Raw genomic sequence first — 27,316 nt, forward strand, 5'->3', positions numbered from 1 at the left:
ACTCCGCCATTCGCCAGACCGGACTCCCTATTGAGCACAACTTGTTTTAATGTCCACATCTCATACCTATTGTAAGACAGTCTTTATATTGTGAACCCTGTACTTACTTTAAAGACATCAAACCAAAACATTTGCATATTTTGAGGCACCCACTCTTCTTGCGATGCAGGGAAATCCAAAGAAGCACAATAAGAAATGTTTAACATTGGGTACAACATAGTTATCAAGAAAAACAGCCATGGGTGGATTCTCACATTTAATAATAGACAAAAATGTTCTGTCATTCTTTTATGTACATCAGTAATTACAAGTTCAGTATGCTATTATCCTCAAGTTTTACATAGTTTAATCAGCTCCTAGTAATGCTTGTTCATCTTTACACTGCTGTCTTACATACAAAATATGCTATGTACTGCAGTCACATTTATAAAAGCCTGGAGAGGTTTGCCATAAATGATTTTTCCAAAACCATTCAACAAATTTCATTCACAATACTTTCTCATTATTTACAAAAAAAACAGCTAAATTATACATATTAACAAACTACTTCCTCAGTATATATAATGCCGCTATACAAAGAGACAGAAATAAAGAGAGGGCAATGCCACATTTTACAGTGACCTTATTCCAATGTTTTAACCTGTGCATTAAAGCATTTCAAATACATATAAATGCTGCCAGTGTTTGGGGAAAAAACTACTTGTATTGTAAATATTAGGAAGATTTCCAGTAAGTAATCACACTTTATAAATATGTATTTTCTGTACATCTATCAGTTGATACACTGATTAATAAGCTGAAATAAGGCCACTGCAAAGTCACCCGATAAAGTTTGAGGCTTGGAAAGCGGGGAACAAATCAAAACAAATTTGAATAGTTGTGGGGACCTTGGCTCGATGGCAGACGGGCTTCTTTCACTCCCTCTCAGATATTTTGAGCAGAGCTTCACAGTTGGGCAGCTCTAATGGTGGCGATAAGTAATCATCTGGAAAATGTGAACTTTAGCACCTAGGAATCCTCTGAAATGCAACATCAAGTTCATTTTTACCAACAGGGCTTTGGAGCGTTAAACCAAACGAAGAAAGTCAGAAAGTGGAACCTAATTGAGCCTGAAAAAAAAGGTTTGTATTGTGCTCTTAGCTTTTAAATCACTTCAATGGAGTATCAGAAGGAAAGGCCTCTACATTGCAGCTGCAGTTGAAGAAAAGTAATGCATTTTTAGATAAAAATATGGAATCGAAACACCGGACACACCCACACAGGAATTTTCAGTTATGCCGTTTTTCTGATGATCTCAACAGAGCTGAACTATGATCATTCAAAGTCATCCTGCCCACGCAGCTTTCCAGACCCCAACATTGCAAAATTAAAAGCCATTGATCATGTGTTGAAGATGGGGCTGGGATATTACTCTCATGCAGCCTCTAAACCAGGGAAAGACACTTGCGATATTGCGAAATGGCGAGAAACTAAAGCTTTACGAGAAAGGAAATGAGACCTAAAGGATACATACAATGCAATGCATGAGCAGTAAACAGTACAATAAACCAAACTAACGACAAAGATGTAGTGAAAAGCAACACAAATATAAAGAGCCAAACAACTTGATTTCTGTCTCGTCACCAGGACGAAAACGCAGGCTGAGAGGGTTTTGCAAAAGTCTGGATTTGAGGGAGAAAATAGGACAGAATATTCATCATTATCAAGATAAATGTGACAAAATCAGGTCGTATTGTCCGGCTTTACCGAGGTCTCACTCAGTCCCGCCTGAGCAGGTGCAACAAAACTAAACCCACAATGAGGGAGCTGTCAATCAAGCAGATGCCCGCATATCTGAAAAGACGTGCAATCAGCCCAAAATAAACGAAAGCGCCTGTGTGGGAGGACCAGGGGTCAGAAGTCTTAAATTACTGTTGAAACTGCAACTTTTTTTAATATTATTACTTACTTTGAATGCTGTGAGACTTGGCAGACATGTCAAAGTACTCAGTGTGGGGCTGCCGACAGAAGACTTGGGTCAAATAGTATTTACAGACAATATAGTTTGTTTTTCATCATTCTGTTAACTCTGTTAAGAAGTGTGGAAATAATCTCGAATGAAAGGGAAAAACAAAGAGGGATGTGTAGACACTATCAGACCCAGAATCTGTTTGTCTGAACCATCAAGCAGAAAGAGATCCTGGTGTGTGTGTGTGACCTCACATCTTCCTTTCTGACACATTTAACAAGGCAAACCAGCTCTAATGAGTTCTGACCTTTGACCTCTGCGTTTCTGGGCTCCTGGGGCTGACAAAGCGCACCAAGTGAGCTTACTGATTTTCCTTGGTTGCACACATATTTCCATATACATTCATTAAGGTAAGAAAAGAAACACAATATTCTTTCTTTGTGAAATTATTATCACAGAACATTTGAATCCGCTGTAAAAACAGATCTGAGGAGTTTCTTTGCTAAATGAAATCTCAGTGTGTGTGAAACTAAATAAAACTTGCAACAGGAGATGACAGCAGTGTCGCAGTTACCGGTGAATGCAATAATGGGATTTTTTTTTTTTAAATGGAAAGAGAACATTAGTGTATTAAATATATATTCCTACAGAAAACAAATATATATGAGATGTTTTCTGATATCTGCTCCTGTTAAAGTAAGAGTGACACATGTACACTTCAGGCCTTAGAGTGTCCGTGGGTTATGTTCCCTTGGCTCTGCTCAGAGTCATATTTCTACTCCAAATTAATTATTGCTTTTTCTTTTTTTTTTTAAAGCTGCTTGGAGCCCCACATTATTGTTTTCTAAATCTGGGCATCCCCCCCTAAATAAAGCCCTGCTAATTTGCCGAGCAAAGTAAAATTACAAATAAGGAAGAAATAAGAATAACTGAATCAAAATTGGGATTATGTCAATGAATGTGGCACCAGCTCTGCCCAGGCTGAAGTATATTGTTGCCACAGATCTTTGAACATGCTAAAATTGTCCCTCCCAAGAAGATTTTTGGAATTAAATAGCACCTCCAAACTATAGTTGGTTACCTGCCAAACACATTGGTTGTCTAGACGAAACAAAGCTGCAAATTGAGAGGTAGAAGAGAGAAGAAGACTCCTGACTGAACTAATATTCTTAATTAATGAAGCTTTTGTCTTGCAATTTGTGACCACATGGACAAACTGAAGACCAGATTTACTCACTTCAGCGGATGATTGATTGTTATTTCCCCACATTGAGTCTCCGCAGAAGCAACTGTTAAGCTTTAACCAAGCATCATGGCTAAAAGAGGATTCTCTAGTGGAGATAAGAGCGGAACACGCCCTGATTGATAATGAAGAGTAGAAGTGAAGTGCTCTGCCTCCAGTGTGAACAGAGTGGGCTCCTAAGCCCTGGCTTGGGTCTCTGAGAGGAGCTGTGAGCACACCCAGCTCTCTATCATTACAGAATGTCAACTTTGTTCATGTTTCCTGCTCTGACCTTTTCCCAGTGCTAAAAGTGTGCCCTTTAAGCAGGCGCGGAGCAGTTCTAGTATGCTGAACACCTGTGAGGGCTGGGATCTAAATACAACGCTATTATTTAGGGCGAATGCAAGTTATTAAAATTGTTCTATTACTGTACTTCTCTGAGGGCGGGAAGTTAATAACTTTGTGAGGCAGCAGGAAACATATTTTCTATATCAGTAAATGCCTCTGCCTTCAGTCAAAGACCTGCAGGTGTTATAGTATATATTGTAACTTTTGCAAAGATTACCATAATAAGCCAATTAAAGTCTGCTCTCATATTCAGCGCTGAAGGAGAAATTATAGAAAGGCAATAAAGGCAGATCTGAAACCCTGATGCCCTTACCAAACTGAAATTACTCGTGACATTTCAAAAAAGCTCTATTTTAAACTTGAGTTTCTTGTTCTTTTTGTGTGTCTCTTGTTTGTTTTTTTCTTTATGTTTTTCCTCATTTTCCCAAGTTGACAAAAGAAGTCATGTTTCTTTAAAAATGGACCAGTGATTTCAGATAAAGACTGTTGAAAGAGCAGAAATCAAAAGGAAAGAAAATTGTAAAAAAATGGGGCCTGCTTCACATAAGAGGAATAAATCCAAAAGACCGGGCGACACTTTCAAGATGCAATTGTTCGAAAAATCATTGAATGCTATTATTTCCCGTCTTGTTTTTTAAAATCACAAAAGTCTTCCTTGAGATGTGGCCCATTTGAAGGTAGCATTGAACACAGGTGCACATGAGGAAACAGATGCTCTGCTCGTATGTGTGTGTGCTTAACGTTCAGAGTGTATATGTTGGCATTCAAAGCTCCACTATGAACACAGACCCCAGTGAGTCGGGGGATAATTGGGCAGCTGTAGATAGCTCAGGGACAGGGGACAATCGCTATCGAACGGCAGGGGAAGAGCAGCAGGATTCCTGGCATTGGGGAGGGGGGGGGGGGACGACGACATGTACTGCATCTGGGTTCAAGGAAACAGCAATTAGATGCTATGGATTTCTTAGGCAACGATCACAGAGGATGCTGAACCGTCGCCAGGCTCCCTTCACGCAGATCAGCCTAATCACTGCAGTCCATCGGAGCCAGAGGATCTATGGGAAGCCTGTTTCACATGAGCTCCAGTCGCTGCACTGCCAAAGGGACAATGGCTACCCACCAAGGGGGGTGGGGAGATTTCTCGCCACCAACTGTTTGGTTGGGTGTGTTAGAGCGCTGCGTGTGCACCTGTGTGTGCACCTGTGTGTGCAGGGCCATTGGCTTTCACTGCAACCGGTCGAGTAATTAGCTGGAAAGGTTTCAATCGGTGCTGGCTTACGATGCAGCCAGCCAGCGTGGAAGAGATGTAGCTGTGGTCTTGTTCTGTACCCGGCCTCGCTGCCAGAGAGCTGGGAAGGTGGTTGGTTGGTTGGTTTGTAGCCAAATGGCCACAGATTGGGAGAGAGACGGAGCCCGAGACAGGCCACAGAGAAGAAAGCAGGCAGAAGACACAGAGGCTCATTAGAAATGTCACAGACTCTTTAGATGGACTTTGGCTGCACGGCCAGACTCCTGCACTGGATCCTCATTAAAGGAAGACTGAACATGCTGTTCGCTCGCTCCGAGGCCAAACTGTACAGGACTCGGGCGACAGGAACCCTCAGTGCTGAGCTGCAACATGACAGCAGGCGACAATGGGCTACAAATGGGTACAAGGGCCTGTTAAGTTGTTTTCTTTAGTGTGTGTGTGTGTGTGTGTGTGTGTGTGTGTGTGTGTGTGTGTGTGTGTGTGTGTGTGTGTGTGTTTCGTGTGTGCATGCGCAGCTAGAAGGGTCCAGTTTGTTCCTGAATTTAAAATCAAACAATACAAAACAACAAATAATAACTTAAGGAAAACACAAATAAAGAGGGATGCAAAGTCTCTGGGTTTTTCAGAAACTACGAGACGAGGATCTCTTCTAGCAGCAAGCCGCGGCCGCCTCGAGTCCGACGACGAGGCGGTGTCGACAAATGTAAAATCTTTTCATTTTGAGGGGCGGGGTGAAGTCAGCACCCGCTCTGTCCCGCCCTCCCTCCTGCTCCAGTTTCTGTCTTTTAGTCCACAGGGACCCATAGTTCCTGTAGGAGGAGAGGGAGGGGAAGCCCGCTGAGGCTCCAGTCCGCCAAACCACTCGGCCCCTCACCAAAATGTCCTGCGTCCCAGCATGCACCTCTGAGTCTCTAAAGAGGGAGCCGAAGCGGGGGGCTGATGGGAGAGCTGTGGGTGGTGGGGGGTAGAGGAGTGACAGCGGGGTCAGATGCAGGTGGAGGGCTGGGCGGTGGGCTGCTGCTTGCGGTTCCTCAGACCTCCAGACTTCTCCTTGAAGCCCACACACATCTGCTGAGAGACGTCCACCAGCGCACTCGCCACCGCCAGACCTGCACAGAAACATCACAATACGAGTGTTAGGAAAATATCACTCGTCACCGGCTCGAGCTCGAGCTTCAATATCAGGATACATGTATTTATTATCCTTGCAAGAATGGAAGTAGTCATCACATACAGAGCTGCATGGGACAACTAGTTCCTGAATAGTGTCTTTGACATGCCTTATATACAAGACAGGGTGTTAGAGTCACAAGATGCAGAATACCGGTTCAAAGCAGTATTCTGGCCTTAGTTCAGGTTAGCTAAGACCCACGTCAGAAATAAACATGACAGTCATATGCCTATCTCCATAGAGGCTGAATCATCATGTTAATCACATAGCTATCATATTCCTAAAACAGTGTGTCCTGACGCTCTTCCAGCTAATCATACATCCTGTTACGTACACAGCTACGTAGGGTCTTTGTTATCATGTGCTACTCTGATATTGGAAGAGTACATTCAGTATTTTCCCAACAATGAGCTAACGATCATGCAACACATTTTTAACTCTGTGATCAAACCGAGCTGCGTGTCACTGTGGGGGTGTCACTGTTTCAAAACTTTGTTCGAGTTCGAATGAATGGCTCGTACTGTAGATAACAAGTTTTTTTAATTAATGTGGGTGAAACCGAATCAATCCTGTTAGGGAGTTCAGTGAAAGTCTGAAATCTCAAGTGACTCAAATGTAGGATTAATATTGGAAGAGTCACACTCCTGTGAATATATTGCTGGTAAAATGTTATCTAAGGGTGCCATGAAAATGAAGTCCCTCTTTGACTTTTCTGTCAAACTTCCCTGGTGCACACTGCTCCATTGTCTTTCCCATTATGCATGTTCTGTTTGGTACAGGGGTTTGACAGTTAAACAAGCTGCAAGGGATGCAATAATATGACTCATTATCTAATAAACACAACCATTTTAACTGCTGTTAGTAATGATGAATTATTACAAAATATCAATATTGGTAGAACAATTACAAATTCAATTCATATTTCTTTTTTCAATATAGGTTAACTTAACACTGCAATAACGGCACTGAAACTGTATTTATTTAATATTATAATTCTTGACTTTTTAATTCCTTTTAAAATTGTGCTTTATTTTCTTTCTTATGAACTTCAAATTGCTTTTTTTTTGGTGTTTTAAAGATACTTAATACATATACAGTACTTGCCTAGTCTACAGTAATCCCACTTCCCCTACTTTCTTTATGCACGGTAACAGTAGACAAAATACAAAAGTTAAATTGTAGCATGAATACTCTGTCACTTTTCCAATACACACACTGATATACTTTTTCGAATCAGTGCGTAGTGGAAAATTGGGACACACACACACACCTCTCATTACCACATAGAAAGCTGGTGAGATCATATACTGGCAGTGGAGGCAATCAGTTACTTACAGCACACTTCATTAGCATGTATTAATACTCTCTGAGCCATGAAATTCCAATAAACTCTATTTATCTCCAATAATGGATGCATTTCCCCCCGATCAACAACACATGGCCTACAGCGAAATATATAAATTCCCCAGGGAGGAGTTGCACTTTTCCGCTGAAATCACACCGTCAGAGTCTTCAGTGAAACAGGCTGCAACTATTATTTTGTTTACATCAGAAAGTAGGACGGTTCAAAGCACTTCAATTACGGTTCAAAGCACTTAAATGACGCTCCGATGCCAATCAGAGATAATCTACAGCGCTGACCTCCTCTTGGCTGTTTGGAGAGACAGGAAGGCGGCCATTTTGGAATTGCTCAACTGTAAACAGATGTGCCGTGAGGTTGTGACAGACGGCAAGTTGAGGATTCAAGAGAGACACGGCCAGATGGGAAACAAGTTAAAAGCATTATAATAGGAGACCCCCGCGAGCATGAGGAGGTGGTAGGAACACGACTAACATGGTCTCGACAAGAAGATGCCGGAGGGAAAGCTCCGCAGAGAGAGGATTTGTTTTTACAAAAGGTGGTAATTAATAAGAGCCCGGGGCACGCTGATGGTCGGGGGACTGCAACTGTGGGAGGCAAAGAGGCTATAAAACACAGAAGGGGGGAAAATGACAAAAGGAATCAATTTGACTTCTTGTTTTGGGTCCTTGAAGAAGACAGAAAAAATAAGTTGTAAGAAAAGGCAAGTGAAGTGCTTAGTCCTATCAGACTGTCAGATAAGTGAAACAGATGAAGGACGGATGGGAATGTAAAGAGAGGAAGTGACACAGCAAAGGATGAAAGGGGCTCGATACTCAGTGTTATCAGAAAGGAGGAGGTAGAGAGCACAGGGAAATGCAAGAAAAGACACTTGAATGCACTTTAAAACCAGACTTCACAGACAAGGAGGAGAAGAGGAGAAACAAAATCAAGAAGAGAGGGAAAGAGTGCTTCGAAGATTAGGCACAGAAGACAAGATGCAGCAGACAAAGGGATGATGACGGGAGGAAAGAGGGGAAGACAACAAACAGGCTGCGGACGTCATTTTTATCACAAGGCACTGAAGGACCAGAGAAATGAGGAGAGATGTGAAAGTGCGGCAGAGTCTTTAAAGTCAATACATCCATGTCACAGTAATCGTGCAACCATGACATTATTACTTTAAACAAATAAGACCATGGTCAACAGATTGTGTCACTGTCTCCAAACACACATTCCATAATCCCCAACATTTCATTGTTTTACCGAGTTATTTTTACCGCTTATTGTTTATGTAAGAGGATTTCACAGTCTGGAAAACAAAAATTACATTTTGTTCCACTGGAAATAACAAATGTTTGCTTTTAATGAGGAATATGTGTGTCAGACAGCAATGCAGAGATACATTTCTGCGACATGAATGCTGTGTCTGAATTGAATATACAGTGGAGAGACTTACAGGAGCAGCGAATACTTATTCTCAGATATTATATGTAAGACCATGTGCCTGCTTTATGCATGGCTGAATTAATCAGTTGGCCCTGGGGCAGAAATAGGCGATGGGGCCCCTCTGACCTCCACCACTCCCGAGTGGATGGAGCACGCAGCCTTCAAGCTCCCATTAAGTACAGACTGCAGTGCTCCTGTACTCCCTGGGCCCAGGTTTACTGTGTGTCAATTTCTGCACAACGTGAGCTCAAAATATATAATATAACACATGTCTTAGGACTGGATTTTGACACAGAGACCCTCTGCAACAACAGTTAATAGATTTGCTCATTAGTTTATTGGAAATAAGTTATTTAGAATAAAAAAAATGTATTGATAAAATGGCTCATTTGTTAAAGGGGCCCTGTTTCAGGTTTCACATGTCTCCATGATTTATTGTTCAAAAAGCTCTTTATTTGTCTCATACTGCCTGTGCTGCAGCACCTCTTTTCACCCTCTGTCTGAAACCAGAGCCCAGTCTGCTCTGATTGGTTAGCTGGTCGGCTCTGTTGTGATTGGTCAAACGCTTAGAGATGTCCCGCCCGTTAGCCTATCACGTACAATGTGTTGGAGCGCTAGCAAATAAAACGCAAGTGTTACATAGTGATGTTACTTGGTTACGGAAGTAAATTAAGGAGTCCAAATTAAGGAAAGGGCAATATATATCGTCTTAGATTTTGGATATTGTTAAGTCTTAAGTGTTGTTTTAGGGTTGAAATGGTTGAATTACAGTACAGTGATGTATTTTTCTGAATATAATAGACTGTTAAATTATTTCCTTTACCTGCTTAGTTTATATCCATATTACTGATGATGATTTATCAAAATTCTCATTGTGTTAATATTTTGTGAAAGCATCAACTTCACAATATGTCAAATATGTAAAAATGTGATTGATGATTTCCTTCACATTGCCCTGTCTGCAAATATCATAAATGTAGATCTGTTGCCAGATCACTTCGCATGGTTTACAGACAAGCATGAACTCAGTTGTCTTCATCTGAAACCCATGTTTTTGTTACTGGTTTGACCTTTAAGCTAGTTCTGCAGTACACACTTTTTTTCTTCTGAACAGCTCTCCAGAGAATATAAATCTTACAATTCTGCTCTCACAAGGTAACTGCGATGAAACAAAAATGAAGCTTCTCCGAAACAATGAATACGCCCCTTGCAATAACAAGAACAAGAAACAGAGACAAGTTCCTGTCATCTTCAACTCTCTCGGAGATCCCTCATTGTTAAGCCACAATATGTGATGACACAACGCAGGTTGATATTGTTTACGTCTCTTTTATCAGATGTGAAAAAGTAATTTGATTGATGGACTGCAGCAAGACATTATTGTTTACCTGGCTAAGAGGTGTCGCTTAAAAGCCAACAATATAATCACATTATATTTCTAGACGTTTGTCAGACAGCATAAACAGATGAATCTGTCACCAACTTCTCACCAGGTGATGTCTGTAACACATCATTTTGTTGTTCAGGAGGATGAAAAAGATTGAGCATTGCTGTTGTTCGGGTGTTTTAGAGAAGACTTTACGGAAAGGAAATGAAATCTCTAATATGGACAGAAATCATGTGAAGATGTATAAGTGTTTTCAGTTTTATCACGAACCTTTGGACACGTTGAAAACTTCTGAAGGATAACATTAAATAAATAAAGCAGAATAAAAACCAGGTAAAAGTGCTTCATCAGATGGAGGAAGGAAGGTGGATGACAGAACAACAATCAAACAAAGATGGATGACGTGAAGGAAAGAAACATAAGCCAAGTATTACCAGACTGTCCTGGAGGAGGGATGCCGCCGGTGCCTCTGGGTAACCGCACAAAGATGGAGAGCACAGCAGCTTTGTTTCCAAAGCAAGGCTCGAGGGCGATGGGCTTTGGGACGGACTGCGGAAAGAAAAAGAAGAACGAAATTACACATCACAAGCCTCCCAAATCCTGGTGAACACACACCATTTGCAGAGGCACAGATAACCGAGGCTTTGCTGATACTGTTCTTGTTTGTGTCAGCAACATGCACAGCAACCAGAAAAACACAACTTGAGAAACAGAGACTGATGTGCAGCTATAAATTGGATTCTCCCCTCCCAAAATCCCCCTACTGTGCAGAAATTCATGACAATGGCGCCTGTGAGCAGCGTGGGCCGTGGCTGGATATCAAGTGGCTGCCCTGGGAGCGCAGATTTGTGTCTGCGGTGCTGTCGCTGCAGGCTGCCCCGACTCCTGACGCTCTGATACCAAGGCCTCCTGTTTACCAGCAACTCATCCGTATGTGGGGATGAGTTTCCCTGTAAACACTGCTGCTGCTCGCCTGGTACAACATTCATGGAGATACCTCGATACAGGATATGGATATGAAGGGCACCGACACCTCAACTGCATACATATAGCTCAGCATCTATCTATATCATCTATTATCTACAGATCTATCTGTCTGTCTGTCCATCTAACTATCTATAGATCTGTCTGATGTTGGCTTGTCTCTCCATCTACCTACTTATCTATCTAAAGATTTATATCTATTTATTTACAGGTCTACCCTTCATGTCCATCTGTTTTTTGTTCATTTGTCTATCTATCTATCTATCTATCTATCCATCCATCCATCCATCTATCTGTTTTGAAATCTGAGCCGGACAGGAAACTGGGCCATGGCACGGTTTCGGACAAACACACACACACACCTCTGAGCACAAGTGCAATCCTTTCCTTTGCCAGTCTTTATTCTCTGGAGAGTCGAGCTTAAAGCCCCAAGAGGCAATGCCGAAGGAGTATGACACACACACACATTACTCACACCGCAACACACAGCTATTCACACTCTGACGCAACTGTATAGACACACGCTTTTCACCTTTTTACACACACTGCTGTTCTCCTTCTCTTCCTCTCACACACACGGTGTAATCGTACACATGGGAAGCGGGGCAGTAATGATATTCAGGCTTTGACCCATTTTACACAATTATTCTCTGCTCCGTCTCTCTGAGGCGTACCTTTCATACCAGCAGGATAGGTAGCTGGGGAAGTGGCACAAAGACTGTGTGTGTGTGTGGGTGTGTGTGTGTGTGTGGATTCAGTGCAGTTGATTTTGTAGAACAGGGGGAATTCGGTATTTGTGAATGCCTCTGCAGATGTGTGTCTTCCTGTTTATAGCACGTGTGTAAATGTGATGTGTTCAGGGACGATCTGACAAGAAGGACACTTTACCCTCTGTTATTTGCACTGTAGGTGTGTTAGTGGATAATAAACCCTTTCAGACATGCTCTTCACTCGGTAAATGTGCAGGTAATGTCTGCCTTACGTATGAATAAGCCCGAGAATCATTTTTCCTGTAAAAGCCACCTGTGCAATCTTACTGGGGTTTGGACATTTTCACATTTCAATAGCACTCCCTGTCTTATAGAAATGTCTAGCTGTGCTTTCAAAGGCTGGAATTATGGTTCTCAGAGGATACACTAACGTCTTTGTACCCCGAAAGTAAACATGTTTAAAGAAACATTCATGAAAAGGCCTATGAAAGGGAAAGTATCTCTAAATGCAACCTGGAGGAATTTTTACTGGCCTTTAAGAACATTGTAATTCATTTGCTATTTAATTATCACCTCCTAATACACAAAAACGACTTTAATTAAGCAATTTATTTAACTTTTTAAAGCTATTTCTCGTATGTCAGATGAGTCTTAAAAACTGTTTTTTTATTTTATACCTATTCTGCTGCATGCAATTGGAAAATAAAGAGAAAGAAGATGTCAAACCTAGGAAACAAACACAAGTAATCATCCGTTTGCCTCATTTTCTCATTTCATCAACTGCTAAACGTGTGAATATCCATCATAAAGCTTTACATACAGCATGAGAGGATTTAAAGAAATATCTGAGTCATAAGCTAACCTCATCATTGATGAAACTGCTTGGACTTTGTTAAACTAAATACAGTGAACAGAATTGTATATACTGTCTGATTAGAACATTGATTAGGTATAATTACACTTGGAAAGCTGCGGCTCCACTTTCTCTTTGTAATTGTAACATAAAAGCTGTTAAAGGGACAATTCTGTCAAGAATTAAGTGTTTTTATGAAATCCCAGAAGCCAATTATTCTAAAAGATGACAAAGGTGGCACAAGTACACATTGTCTATGTCTGAAGGGGCTTACAGGATGTTTGTGTATTGTCTGAATGTGTGGATATTTTTCTATGCAGCTGAATAATTACCATGTCCATGTACGTTTGGACATAAAAGGTTATTAGGAGGTTGTGTTTGTGTGTGCATGCCTCTGAGCTTGCAGCAATTTTCATCTGCGTTGATCCTGCACTCACACGCATGCAGCATTACAGCCCCCCCCCCCCCCCCCCCCCCTGACAGGGGGAAGAGTTCAGCAGCAGACAAATCGCCTGCTGGAAACACTGCAGTCTAACCAGCAGCATCATCCACAACACGCAGGAAATAACAAATACTCAGACATGTTTGGATACCAGCGCTATGTGCAGAACCTCAACTCTGACACGCTGTATTTCTGACAATAAATCATTAAAACAATGCCATGACTTTGAGGAACGATCGTGAATAATGTCAACAGACAAAGAAAAGGGGTCACTGCTTTGTTTTTACAACCTCTCCATCTTCAACTCGCTCTTTCTTTCTCTCGTCACATCACGTTTATTTAAACACGTCAAGACAATTTTGTCCCAAAGTGCTTTTCAGTCTGTACAGATTCAGAGAAACTTGGGAAACCTTATCAAAGAAAAACAGAGCTCCTTCTATTACATACTATTACTTTACTCAGCTTCATTTGTCCTTCAAAAATGGCTTTCTTGAGCCTTCCTTGTTTTTGGGAGGTGCCACTTCTATAATTCAAATCATCAACTTTAATTCTAACATGAATTTAAATGACATTTAATGATATGTTCAAAATATAATAATAAGTATTTGGCATAAACAAAGGTCCATAGCTGAAAAGATTGGCAGCTTTTAACAACCAGCCATTACACACTAAGCAAAGCAAATGCTAAATAAAAAAAGAATGTTGACATCACAGACGAGAAGCAACAATCTCCTGGAAAATGAAGGGACATCTTTGAAAAATTAAAGTGGTTTTAATTAGGAGGTGCAACTCATCGTACCTTGGGGTGCATTTTCTGTCAGGAGTAATTTGATTGTGACATTCCTAAATGCTTCACACAGCACTTATGTCTCATCATGTGTGCTTTGCAATAACTTATTTGTCTCACATGAACCGCTTGAATGAATTAAATGTGTTAACAATGACACTGAGACGCTTCCAACCATCACATTAAGTGACACTGTGAGTTACAATCTGGAAGACCTGCGTTAGGATCTCTTTGGCGGCAAATGACTGAGTGCCAAGCTTTAAATACAGGTGTGTGGATTCCTTCTTTCCAGGGATTAACGCTAGTGATTTTTCTAAGGAGTCACGCCAAACACACCCAGTGAGTAAAACTAGAACAATAACAGCTTTCATTGTACGGCCACCGCCTCAATCCTTGTGTTACTTTCTTCTGCAACAGCTAGCGACAGAAGGACAGCAAACTAAATGACTGTTTAGTGAGGTTAAGGTAATTCCTAGCATTATCATAATTAGCATTTAAAGGAGAGAAAGACTACCACGTTAGGTTAAACTTCTTTTATACAACGAAAAGTGGATGTGGATTGGTAATAGTGCAAGTGTGGAAAGCCAGACGCATGCAAACCCTCAATTATTGTGTAAATCGAAGCGCAGACACATCTACTTAATTGCAGCCGTGTACAGATGTGCAACTTCTTTAAAAAGGAGGACTTCGGCTATGTAATTATATAACGAGAGGCTATTCAAGAATGTAAATAGTACATTGATTGGTTAATACTAAAACATCTTGTCCAAACAACGTCGCACAAACGAAGGAGTTTTATTGTGCACAAAGACCTATTGTCTTAATTGTTATTCATGTCAAGATTATTCTGGAAAGAAAAAGTAGCGAGAAGAAGCACTAGATTGAGACAAGACATATTTTCAATTAAGTCAACATTTGAAATCTAAAAAAACATCAAGTGCTTATCATATTAATTACAGTTTGAAAGACTTCAAAGTATCCTAATTAAATACTGAAAGGGAGCAAATGGCTTTTGTTTTCCAGTTGACTGCAGTAGAAGCTTGCATTGTCCCTCAAGGAGATTCATTCATATCACTTACAGCTTTGTGAGATAAATGTGTGATGACTCAATAAGAAGAATAATTTATTTCCATTTTCAAAATGATGGTGCTAGAACATCATTAATACACGGATTGATAATAAATGGGAATAAAAACTACTGATAACTATTCCAATAGAACATTAGCTGGTGGAATATCGCACTTGGGTAATTTCGCTTCCCAATCTCTTGGTACAAGAAAGAGATGAAACAATTATTTTGGCCTTGCCAGAAGCGATGGAGCCAGGCTTGGTTTTCTCCGGTCTGCACGTCTGTTTGTGCCTCGGGCAAAATGTTTTCCTCATCCAGTGTGTTTAGAATTGGAAAAATGATGGCTGCTCTTCATAACCTGAACACATCTATACTCTATAAGTAAAAAAAAAAAGGAGAGGAAGACTGACAGCTTTTAATTTCACAGCTTAGGGCTGTCTTTAGACATTCTGCCAAGTCCAATTTCCACTGCGGCAGCTGCAGGGCGCTCTTAGGTTCGCGCTTGTTTACGTGTGTGTCTCTTATTTTCTAACAACAGCCTCTCATATTCAAGCCGGAGAGGGAATATGCACTTCAAATACATTTTCAATAGGAAGAGACTTGCCGTCAGACTGAAATAGGAAATGACAGTCGGATCATTTTGATTTAAATAATCAGTTCTGTTTTCAACCTCACAAGCAACGTGCTTCACTTTACCTTTTTGGAGAAAAACAAAAACAGTACACACAATTTATCTCCGTCAACACACACCTTAACTGTATGTTGTCCTGAGTGGACAATAAGGGGGGGAAACAAAAACAACACGCATTGGAAATTAAATTGTGCATTATTTTAAGCTCTTTCTGCCTTCTGCGTTTTTGGGTTGTTGTTTTTTTGAAGATTTCCCCAGGAAAGGTAGTGTCTCGTCCTGTGGTGTTCTTCAGAAGCTGTGTGTTAATAACATTCCCCAGCAGATGCCTTTGTCTTTATAGCGTTGAAGTCTTCTCCCTTCACTCCCCCCAGCCCAACCTCCCCCCTCAGCACCTCGGAGAGTTATCTGGACCGGCCAGGCAGAGCGGCGAAAGGTTTTGTTAAATTACCTCCAGTAATTAGCCCAGCACGTAGGATAGCTGCTGAGCCCACACAGACACACACAGGTGATGTGACGCTTTCATCCGTTGCATTCATCTCCACTCTCACAGCAGCTGGGGATGACCCCCCCCCCCCGCGACAGAACGAGACACACTCCCCGTCGCTGTGACTCACGAGGTACAGCCAACTTCCACTGAGCCCACTTTGATGAGTTTTTATCCAGTTGGCTTCTGTTTTGCTAAGGAAATGTTTTGCCAGCCTGTGATAATAACGCCATATTGCAAAATATTTAAACAAAACACTGCCGAGAAATTAAGATAAACAAGATAGGTTTAGGTGAATTAAAATGTTGGTTATCAATCTGAAACACAACCGGGAAACTCAACACAAAGTGGATCAGATAGAGTGCAGCTATCAGTGACCTTGAGCTCTACAATATAATGCAAGTTCAAATGTTATTTAGTGCCATTAGCTGCTCGGACCAGAAACTAGTAGTTGAACTAAGGCGGGCATTTATTTGTGAAAGAAGAATATTTTCGTGAAATATTTGATTTTTTTTAAACCTTTTGCCTCAATAGGCGTCATATTTGGCACTGCCCCGTCTTTCTCTTACCTAACTTCAGGTTAAACTTTAAGTAAAAACTTCATACCTTCTGACCTGACGTTCAAATCAATTGAGAACATTTCTGCGTTCCTTAGGGCGGGTTCACACCTAAAGGCTCGATTCCTGAGTCTTCCCAACGCTACGTGACTGCAGACCGCTCGCCGCACGCTAGCTGGCTAATTATTGTCTCATTTGTGGTTTAATGAACAGTAAATTAATCGGATCCAGAAGTAGCAAATGCACAAATGGGCTACTAGTTCACTTAGTGTTTACACCAGAGATGAACCCCACACGACGATGGTCTGAAAAAAAACCTTCAACACCCTACCAGTGTTCACACAGACCCAGAGGATTGCACCAAGGGAGATACAACTCAGCAGAGTTCAGTTTAACTGGACAAAACAAGACTGATGTGAACGCGCCCTAAAACAGTTCAGCACTATCCTCCCTCCAGGTAACCAGTAGACAATACCACAATATACTGTATAGTGTTTAGCCTGTTCTCTTTTCCACATCAGATGGAATTTATCCGTCTGCTTTCTTCATGCCTCCTCACCTGTTTGAATCTGAATTTATGAAAGTCTTTAAAACGCATTTATCTATTGGAAACAATCATAAATCCGTATCTCTCTGGTGTTTTTATCCTTACTTTTTCTAACACTGGCCATCATAGAATTTAAGATTATCAGCTGAATGCTTATGATTTAATACAATATAGGAGTGGAGGTAGACAGCTGCATAGGAGATAACGGTGCACACAATCATGTTAGATAAACCAGAACTGTTTCTTTGCTGCACCCCTTTTTCCTTTCATTTTTTTTTGCAGTAAATGTCCCGATTTCCTCCCGTCCCACGGTATCTATAAATAAAAGCAGAGCAGAAGGCGTCAGCAAGGTAATCATCTGCCCGTGATGCCGGGCCGCAAGCTCCATTTGGCAGAAGCCGAGTGAATATATCTCATCGGCGGAGCAAGTTTGGACTTCCCACCGAGGCTATAAACAACTTTAATGATCCTCAGCTCACTGTGCGACGCCCCGGCCCCCCCGTATACTCCAATCGCAGGGTCTTAATACACTACTGTAGCATCCTGATAAAACAGCATGGAAACAAGGAGGAACCTGTTCCGAGTCGCTCAATCTGAGCCGGGAGGAGATAGGATAGTGCGCTCACCGCTGGAGCTGGTAAAGGCAGAGAAAGCTGAGGAGGAATATCTAAATTGAATCTCTGCTTTTTGGGATGCTCCTGCCCTGATGGAGAGGAGGAGAGCACGCCGGGAAGAATGGAAGAAAAGAAAAGAGTCACGGTGGGGGGGGGAGAAAAAGGCAAAGCACAGACGGAGGAGGAGGGCGTCTGATTTCCACAACAAGTTGGATGTTTCCTTTCTACACAGCAGCACCACGTGCACACGCAAACACACACACACACACACACACACACACACAGAAGATAAGGCCCAACAGAAAACTCCAGATAGGATCGGTGAAGGGCCGGGAAATTAAAGAACACTATCCTAAAGTAAGGATAACAGACAGGTGACCAGAGAGAGGAGGAGAACAGATACAAAGAGGGGAAGCAGTTAACATAATAGGAAGGTTTAACAAAGCAGGTAAAAAAAGGACACAAGATTTTTACATTTAAGAAAAGAAAAGACATGGAAAATGGAAAAACATTTTGTTTGGAGAAGGAGAAAAATATATGAAAATGGGTTAGCAAACAGGGAAGAAGAGAAGAAAAGGAAGACACATCAGGAGAAGTGGAGTGAGGGGAGAAACACGTTGAGAACACAATGCTAAAAAAAGTCAAGCGAGGAGAATGGCAGATGGAAGAGGCGAGAAAGATCAAAGAAGAAGAAAAGGGATGATAATACAAAGAAAAGCAATATGTGACAAAGATGAGAAGGTAAAACTGGATAGGAGGGCAGAGAGAAAGGAGAGGACATGTTTGGAAAAAGGAAGGACATATGATGAATTGCAGAGAACATAGGAGGAAAAGAACAGAGCTTAAAAACAAGACAAGGAAAGAAGAATTGCAAAGAGAGAAAATAAAAAGGACACGATAGAAGGAAACAGGAAAGAGAACGAGTCAAGGACATGAACAAAAAAGGACAAATGAAAAACAGAAGAAGTAGGGAAGAATAGAGCGGAGAATTGAGAAGCGGGGTGGTTTGGGCTGGATTTGATTAGCTCTGATCTTCCCTTGGGGGCCTCTGGGAGTAACCTTGTGTTTGCAGCTGAGCCCCTGAGATGCATAGCCCCTGTCAGAGCCAGGGCCCCCAGCCTCCCTGCTGAAACAGCCCTATAATTCTGCACTACATCTGCATTCAGAGGTCATTCATCACAAAGTGCACAGTCACAGGTATACCGGCCTGCAGCTACGCACCCGCCAAATACTCAGCTGCAGTTCCTATAACTCTGCACTATTTCTGCTCTAAATGTGCTCAATGTCTGCATTTAAATCTGCCCCAGCCGGCTTTAATTCTGCGAGTGCATCAAACTCTTCTCTACAGCAAAGACTTCTCAACCACTTTCTCCAACTCAGCTTAATCTTGATGTTTTTAATCGACTACTTCAACAGGCTTCTTTTAATCTGGTATTCTGTTCAGTATGTTTTCATCTACTTCAACACCACTGTGCTTGAACTCTTTTCAAATCTACTTGGTGATTTTGAGACTAAATCTGCTTAAAGATCTGCCCTTGGCTAAATCGAAAGAGTTAGATCAGCATATTCTCACAGCTAAATCATTTGTCATGTTATGAACTCTGCCAGATTCACACATCAAAGTCTGTTTACAGGTCTTAAGGAGTACAACTGCGTAGGTACAAGTAGTTTGGGTCCAAGGAGAGGGCTACATGAAGTCTGATAAGTTGCACTGAGTTATGTCATTTGGGGTTTCATAGGAACAAGTTATCTAAAGCTTGGTATTTCTAAATGTAACTAATGGGGATTTTAATATATGGAAAATGACTTATTATTCCTCAGCAAAGAAGCACAAGAAAAATCTCGCAGTGCAAACCAAACAACAGTATGAAACAATAGCAACCAAATGTAATTAATTGATTAAACACATTATTTGGCCCAATTAAATATTTTAAAATGGTAAATGGACTTAAGGGGTTCAAGTTCAAGGTTCAAGGTTCTTTATTGTCAAACTAACATAGCTACAGAGTAATTATGTCGTTGAAAATATTATGTCACAGGCTTCTCCAACAATTTTATTTATATGGTGCTTAATCCAGTCTTTACAACTCCTCAAAGCGCTTTATATATACAAACATCATTCACACATTCACTCCCATTGTTACAGAGGCAGGCTACCATGCAAGGTGTCCCCTGCTCACACACATTCACCTCTTCAGCCATTCAGAGCAACTTGGAAGAAGACCGCACAACCTCACTGCCACAGAGACAGTTTGTTGTAGTCAAGCTAAAACGTCGGAAAGTGAGGGGTTGTGCCAGGTCTGACGGGTTAAATAAAATTCCCACTAAATCTTCACTTCAGGATCTACATTAAGAACGTAAACCTAAACAATGCACGCCCAACAGCAGGACCAAGATCTATTCTATATTTAGAGATGTAATGAAGACCGTCTTTGTTGCACTCCTATCTTGAAATGGCTTGGCTCCAACACATCCATATTGACAGAAGTTGCTACCTTCAATTTCTCCATCAGTGTTTGAAACACACAGATGGTCCTCTGCACCGACACAAGGCTGCTTCCTAAGATGAATCGTGACTTTAATAGACTCCCTTCATTTTTCATGCCAGCAACCATTTCCTGCGAGTAGGTGTTGAATAAGTACTTATTTTTCCAAATGAAGAATAAACCTCATTTCTACTGTAAGTATAGGCTGGATCTACAATATGTAAGTCTTATCTGCATGTGTTTAACTCCAGGGTTAACTGAATTCATTCTCATTAGAATTCACAGTCTACCCACAATAACTGGCTGTAATGCAGTGTGTTACTCATCATCAGACCACTTTCATCATCACCGGCCTTCACTCTGTCAGCTAACGTACACTGCATTGACCCTCATCATGTGTGTTACATGAACACCTTGAAGAAGACTCAAGATGATTAAGAGAAAACCAGGAGTGGACAGTGACTAAGTACATTTAAGCGACCTTGAGGTTATGAAAGGCGCTATATAAATTCAAGTTATTATTATTATACTTAAGTTCTGTATTTCAGTACAATTTGGAGATACTTTACTTAGTATTCTCAAATCCTCTCAACTCCACTGCATTTCAGAGGAAAGTATTTCACTTTTTTCTTCCACTACATTTATCTCAGTGTGTTAGTCATGTTAGAGAATCAGGTTAACCCTCAGAGGTCTTATCCCGTTTTTCATACGTTTCCTGCTCTTATTTAGTAAAAATGCTTGTATAACTTCAACCGTGAAAGGCATAATCAAGTAGTATACTTTTGTCTTTACGGAACAGACCAAGCTATCAGCAGTTGTAGGCTATAAGGGTGTCACTTTAATAATACAAAAGATAATCAACTAAATTAAGTTATAATGTATTGATATAGCTCAAGATAAACATTTATTGATTTCTGCTGAAATTGACAAGCTACCTGGCAGAATATAGAATAAAATACTATGCATCAATCATTATAATCTCATAAAATATTATTTTATTTTATGAAATGGGTTGTTGAGTTATTTTACTTTGGGTACTTTAAGTACATTTTGATGCAAATATTGTTCTACTTTTAGTCAAACTTTGAATGCAGGTCCTTTACTTATAACACTACTTCTACTGAAGTTAACGATAGGGCTGTGCGATTATGGCAAAAATCATAATCACGATTATTTTGGTCAATAATTGATATCACGATTATTAAATACGATTATTCATTGACTTTGAAAACGTCCATTTATTGAACTTTAAAACAAATACAAATAATAATTTGAACAGTATCTTTTTAACTGTTGATTACCCTGAACGTATAATTCAACTGAAAAACCAATACAAAAATAAATGATACATAAATAATATCAAAATAATAAATACCAATAAACAAGATCAACAAATATTTTGGAGCGCACTTCGACAAGCTACTAAACATATATAAATATGATAAATACAAATACATTTGATCAAATATGTTGCAGTGCACTGTCACAACCTAGCAAAGCAAAATAATCGTTTTTTTCGATTATGTTGTTTTTGTAATTGTGGCAGGCCAAAATCGTAATTGCGATTAAAATACGATTAATTGCACAGCCCTAGTTAACGATAACAATTCTTCATCCAACCAGGTGTAAAACAATTAGTGTAAGGAATAATGCTGAGTGATTTGGAAAAAAAATCTCATTATGTACATTTTGACTGATATTGCACTAATATGATCCTGGTTGGACTTTTGCAAAAATATTTATACAGAACAAAGATTGTTTTGAGTTTTGTAGTATATCATTTGTGGGCTGGAACATCTCTGCAGTACAATACTAACCCATTTTGTCTTTGGATTGAATGTTGTTCTAGTTCATATTGCAATTTTGTAAAACATCTGATGAATGTTTCAGCCCTAGTGAGGAATATCTATCACTATAAGGGACTGTATCACAAACGGCTGTCAACCGACACAAGACTGAGCTCCAGCTGAAGAGAGGACGAGCAATCAGTCCTCAAGGGTTTTCACGGTGATCACTCAAAAATGAAAAAATAAAAAGGTTGTGCTCACCTTGACGTTTCCTCCTATCAGGTCAGGTGGCTCCTCGTCCGTCTCCAAGGCAACGTTGATGGTGGCGAAAGGCCGGCTAGCCATCTGTTGCATCTCCCTCAGCAATTGCTAGGGAGGAGAAGAAGAGGAGGGTGAAGGTCAGTGACAGGTGAACACAGACCGTCTATCCTCCAGTCAAGGCAAGGAGGGAAAAGTATTCAGATCGTCCACTGAAGGAAAGTAAACAATATACAGCAAAGAAAAACGTATATAGTGTTGTAAGTACAGGTCATCACGTACAGATGTGACCTAACATTTTCATCGTCATAACTACACTGTAGCTATGTACGTATGACTAATAAAAGAGCCTTGAGATGCATTGCTAATATACAGTCGATATTGGTAGAAGAACAAATTGTCAAGAATGGTGCTTATAATGCTTTATAAATCAGTAGCAATTTGATTAACAATACATATTTAAAGACAATTTCATGCAAAACATGGTCAGAGAGTGCTTTTTCGGCCACTCAAGTGTGGACATTTCCAACTTTTCTCTGTTTTAGTTAGAACAGGCTGCAAGTCAAACGTGTTGGGAAAAAACACACAACTAATTGATCATTTGAAATACTATCCCTCTAGCTCTTCAAGGAAGTCAAATGGCTACCAAGTGATGTGATGCGTTCTTTATGTGGAGAGCTTTCTATAATAAAAAAAAGAGCTTGACACGATCTGTTGGCCTCCGTCTCATTAAAGTGAGTCGTTGGCAGAGAAAAGGGGCAAGTAAAGGGCAGCGCTGCAATTCAACATGAAAGCACACGGTGAGATCCCACACGGCATCACTGTGTGGACGTGTGTTCGGGGGGGGGGGGGGGTCAGAGCGTATACGCACGGGGGGGTCAGAGCGTACGCACGGGGGGGTCAGAGCGTACGCACGAGGGCGACGACCTCCCGACAGACTCCTCCACAGCTTGTAATTAATCTGCTGAGCGTTTTCATCCCCCTGTGATGCTGTGAATTGTATTGACATGTTAGCCTTTTCTCTGGAAATGTAATGCCTTATAATTATATCCTTACCAAGCGTTATAAAAATAGCCGGAGGCAAAGTCTCTTTCTGTCCACGGTAGAGCCTGACAATTTAATGTCCCGGATTCTCTTTGTGGAGCAAGCCAGCTCATTAAATTCCTGTATGTGTCTGTATGTGAGTGTCTCTGTGAGTGAGTGTGAGTGTGAGTGTGAGTGTGAGTGTGAGTGTGAGTGTGAGTGTGTGTGTGTGTGCTGTATCCAGATCTCCATAGACTCCTCTCTGGTGTAACAGCTGGGTGAGGAGAGGCTAAACCTTTATTTTCCTGGAGTCACTACTTTTAAAAAGGAATTGTTTAACATTTTAAGGAATATTCTGAATAAAAAATGAGGTGGATGCCACTTTCATCTCTATTCTAATTCTGATGTAATGTCTCCGTCCAAAAAAATCTGAGCATTAATAACGTTTTATAAACACGGGAAAAACTCTTTAAAAATATAGCAACATATTCCATTGCCATCGCCAGTAGAAAAGTATTTCTTTGTGATTTTGTGTCTCTTGTCTGTGTTTGTTTATCTCACAAACACACAGGAAATAGCGTTATTAAACACTAGTTTGTTATCAAACAGAGTTACTATTCATTCTTTCTTCCAAACTCTCAAGCCGGATTTGGTGATTGTTTAAAAGTGGGATGACTTACAAGGACTTTTTTGAAAGAGTTCTATTCAGTTTCTGTGGAGTTTAACAAATTCATCAATCAATCGATGGAGTCTGGTGGTTTTAAAGAGGCAAATATTTCCATAAGGTTAAGCATCTTTTCCTTTAGCATGTTAAAGTTAAAGTGGACCTATCATGCTATATTTGAATAATATAGTGTAGGACCATACCTATATAAGGCATATTTATACTTTTTTTTCCTCCAAAATACCAAACAGATCATGCATTTTAGCCATGCCTCATTTTGCTCAATTTGACAATTTCTAGCTCTGTTTTTGCAAGGGCAGATTCAGTGAGAACAGCACCACCTACAGGCCTGACATATGTACTACAGCGTCTCCAGCGCTTTCGAACGGCAATGGCCGTGGCTGTCTCCTCCTGATTGGTGGAGTTGGCCCAATAGCCGTAGCGCCACTGTCCTGACGTCAGGACAGTGTTCAAATCTGGATCAGTTTTTATCAGATCCGTTGCAGCCCCTTTTTTAGAGATTTGGGTATGGAGGAAAATAGAGAGGGTTGTGTTTTCTGACACTTGGTGAGTTCCCTGGAACACCGGGGACACATATTCATGTATAAAAGACGTACAAAAGTGCATTTTGCATGATAGGTCCCCTTTAAATAAGTTAAATAAGTCATGCACCAAATATTTAGTGACGACAGCTTATAGCTCTTCTTTGACAGTTTGCAGAAATAGAGCAATTTTCCAAACATAACCTTTCCTAGTAATTGGGATGGTAATCATTATTCCTGACATTTTTATATACCAAAGGATAAATCAATTAATCACATCGGCAGATTAATCCGTAAATTATTCTTATATGCAGCGCTAAACCACTCAAAGCTTTTCACCATGTCTTACACATTATTAAGGTTAACATTACACTTAATTAGGTGACCTAAAATAAGAAGCAACGTACACACACACAGGCGTACACACACACAGGCGTACACACACATGACATTTATTTGTAAGTTCATTATCAATTTTGCAAGTTAATAAAACATTAAAGTGCTTAATTAAGAGATTAAGCATAATTACATATTTTTGTGTGGAGCAGATACAGTAGAGGGGATTATTTTGTACTTTGGAATTGCAAAACAAACCTATTATCACCTTATAATTGATACGGATACTTACAATAAAAAAACAAACATGTTCTTATCATCCTGTGTTACCCCTTTACAATTGTTGACACCTGAATATCCCTACATGGATTTATAAAAGTGTATATTATCTTACGAAAAGATAGAAGGCAAATCAGTCACAACAAACTACAACCAGACACTATAACTAGAAACTATGTGATAAATAACGGTGGAACAATAACAATCCAATGGCAGCGAGTTGCTTCATTAGCAGACACAGATACAAACAGGCCAAAGCATCAGACATGCCCCGGTGTAACGTCTTGTTTCCTCGCTGCCACCGCAGCAGTCAGCGCGCAGGAACTAATGAAAACACACATGAGGAACTCTTTGTGCCGAGTCCCGATTTGTCATGATTAGACAACCCACTGTGGGAAGTGTCTGGGAGCCAAAATATGGAGCTGTGAGATGACTGCTGGGTGCGTAGAAACACAGAACCCACAGGACTCTGCCGTCTCAAACTGGAGTCGGTTTGTCTCTGACAGAAAATACAATCTATTAATCATTAATCATAACTCTTAATAAGTACTTTCTTACCAACTAACTAAAGCCAGAACTCTTTAAAAACTGGTGTCACTCTGAGGTAAGGTAATGAATTTCAAGTGAACATGGGCTGCATGTTTAATGGAATTCAGTGTTTTGGCTTCAAGCCTTAAGCCTGTTTTGGTTTCCCACAATTAAAAGAACAAGATGGTCTGCGATATTGATGTAGAGCTGACAAATATATAAATATAAGATTGGATATCATCTTATATTTTGGATATTGAATTGAATTTATTATTATTATTATTATATTGTTGTCTTTTTTTGGTTTTAAAAGCTGAATTTGAGGAGAATGGTTGTGAAGCCAGAGCATCAGAACTAAAATGAATGAATTCAGTAAAGCAGAAAGCAGTGATCGGTTGATTCAGTTTTTGATAAAAAAGTCTTGGTGCAAATGTATTTATACTTTTCTAGAAGATTAACTATTAAAAAGTCTAACTTGTATGCACATAAAGTATTTTTGCACTAGGAATGTAGCACAATATGGATGTGAAAAGGAAGTGATCTGATAATGACTTAACAGGCCGAGCAGCATGTGGTTCTGGGAGGCTAACGGCATGCAGGAGAAGCATAGATCAGATACATCCTTTCTCAACTTGAACAGCACAAAGCAACAGAATTGATTTAGTGGATAAAAAGCAGATGGAGCAGCATCTGAATGATGCGGTAAACACACTTTATGGATTCAGTCCACCTCCTTGCCTCTTTGCAAACAGCTAACCTTCGTTTGAACAGGGACACTAGGCTGAACTGGATCCCATATTCACAATAAAATATCTGAAGAAATTGAAACTGTCCAAAATAGATATCTATGCTTGTGCAATAAAAAGGTGCTCCAATATGGTTTCTTCCTCAAGTCAGCTTCTTTACGTACCATTTAGGATTTAACTTAACACGCTTTAAACACAGAAAACTACACTTCTTATAAGTAAAATGGAACGTTTGAATGTCTTTCATTGGTTGAATTAATGGGTAGATACCATGTATACCATGTTGCAATTGCATTTTTCAGAATGCATTATTTTTAACCATTTTCTCAACTTTGGGTTAGCACAAAAAGCATTTAAAAGAAATTGTATTTATTATTACCATGTACAGTTGATAGGAAACATGTTATCTAATAGATCACTCACACTTCTTACAGGTAAAATCAGCATTAGCATTTATTTAGTCGGGTTTCTCTTCCTGATCAATATTTACACTTTTAGCTTTGTTTTGGTCTCCACCAGTCTCTGAAGAGAATATCTGATGCTAAATGCTCCGATTTGTTCACCAGCTAGTATGAAATGAAGTGTAGTCACCAACTTTATTAGTCTGCAAGATGGATAAGCAGCAAAGCCATTTTGATTAAAATAACCTGCTGCCACTGAAAATTGGTTTGTGAGTCTTAACTTAAGACGACATTTGAAAGGTTGACTTCAAAGTGGGTGCTTTAACCACAGAGTACAAGCTTTTCCACATCAAGAAAAGGGTAAAAAGTGCAACAACAAAGAAAAAATGTTTTGTAAAACTTGGGACTTTTTTCTTGCTGCAACTAAAAAAGGATCCTGCTGAGAGCAAGGCCCTCTATCCATTTTGACCTCAAA

General features: G+C 40.3%; 1 protein-coding gene across 3 annotated transcripts in view; it reads right to left on the reverse strand.

The window, feature by feature from the left end:
- Nucleotides 1-239: 239 nt before the first annotated feature.
- atrn (attractin) overlaps nt 240-27,316 on the reverse strand; it is a 141,646-nt gene continuing 114,569 nt past the window's right edge. For all 3 annotated transcript variants that reach the window (XM_034114002.1, XM_034113927.1, XM_034114077.1), the window contains exons 27-29: nt 22,326-22,433; nt 10,548-10,662; nt 240-5,876 (exon numbers count right to left, since the gene is read on the reverse strand). In XM_034114002.1, the coding sequence (XP_033969893.1) occupies nt 5,752-5,876; nt 10,548-10,662; nt 22,326-22,433 (348 nt within the window). In that variant the 3' untranslated portion in view covers nt 240-5,751. The remainder of the gene's footprint in view (nt 5,877-10,547; nt 10,663-22,325; nt 22,434-27,316) is intronic.

The sequence above is a fragment of the Trematomus bernacchii genome, unplaced genomic scaffold (genome assembly GCF_902827165.1).
Source record: "Trematomus bernacchii unplaced genomic scaffold, fTreBer1.1, whole genome shotgun sequence".
Taxonomy (NCBI): Eukaryota; Metazoa; Chordata; class Actinopteri; order Perciformes; family Nototheniidae; genus Trematomus; species Trematomus bernacchii.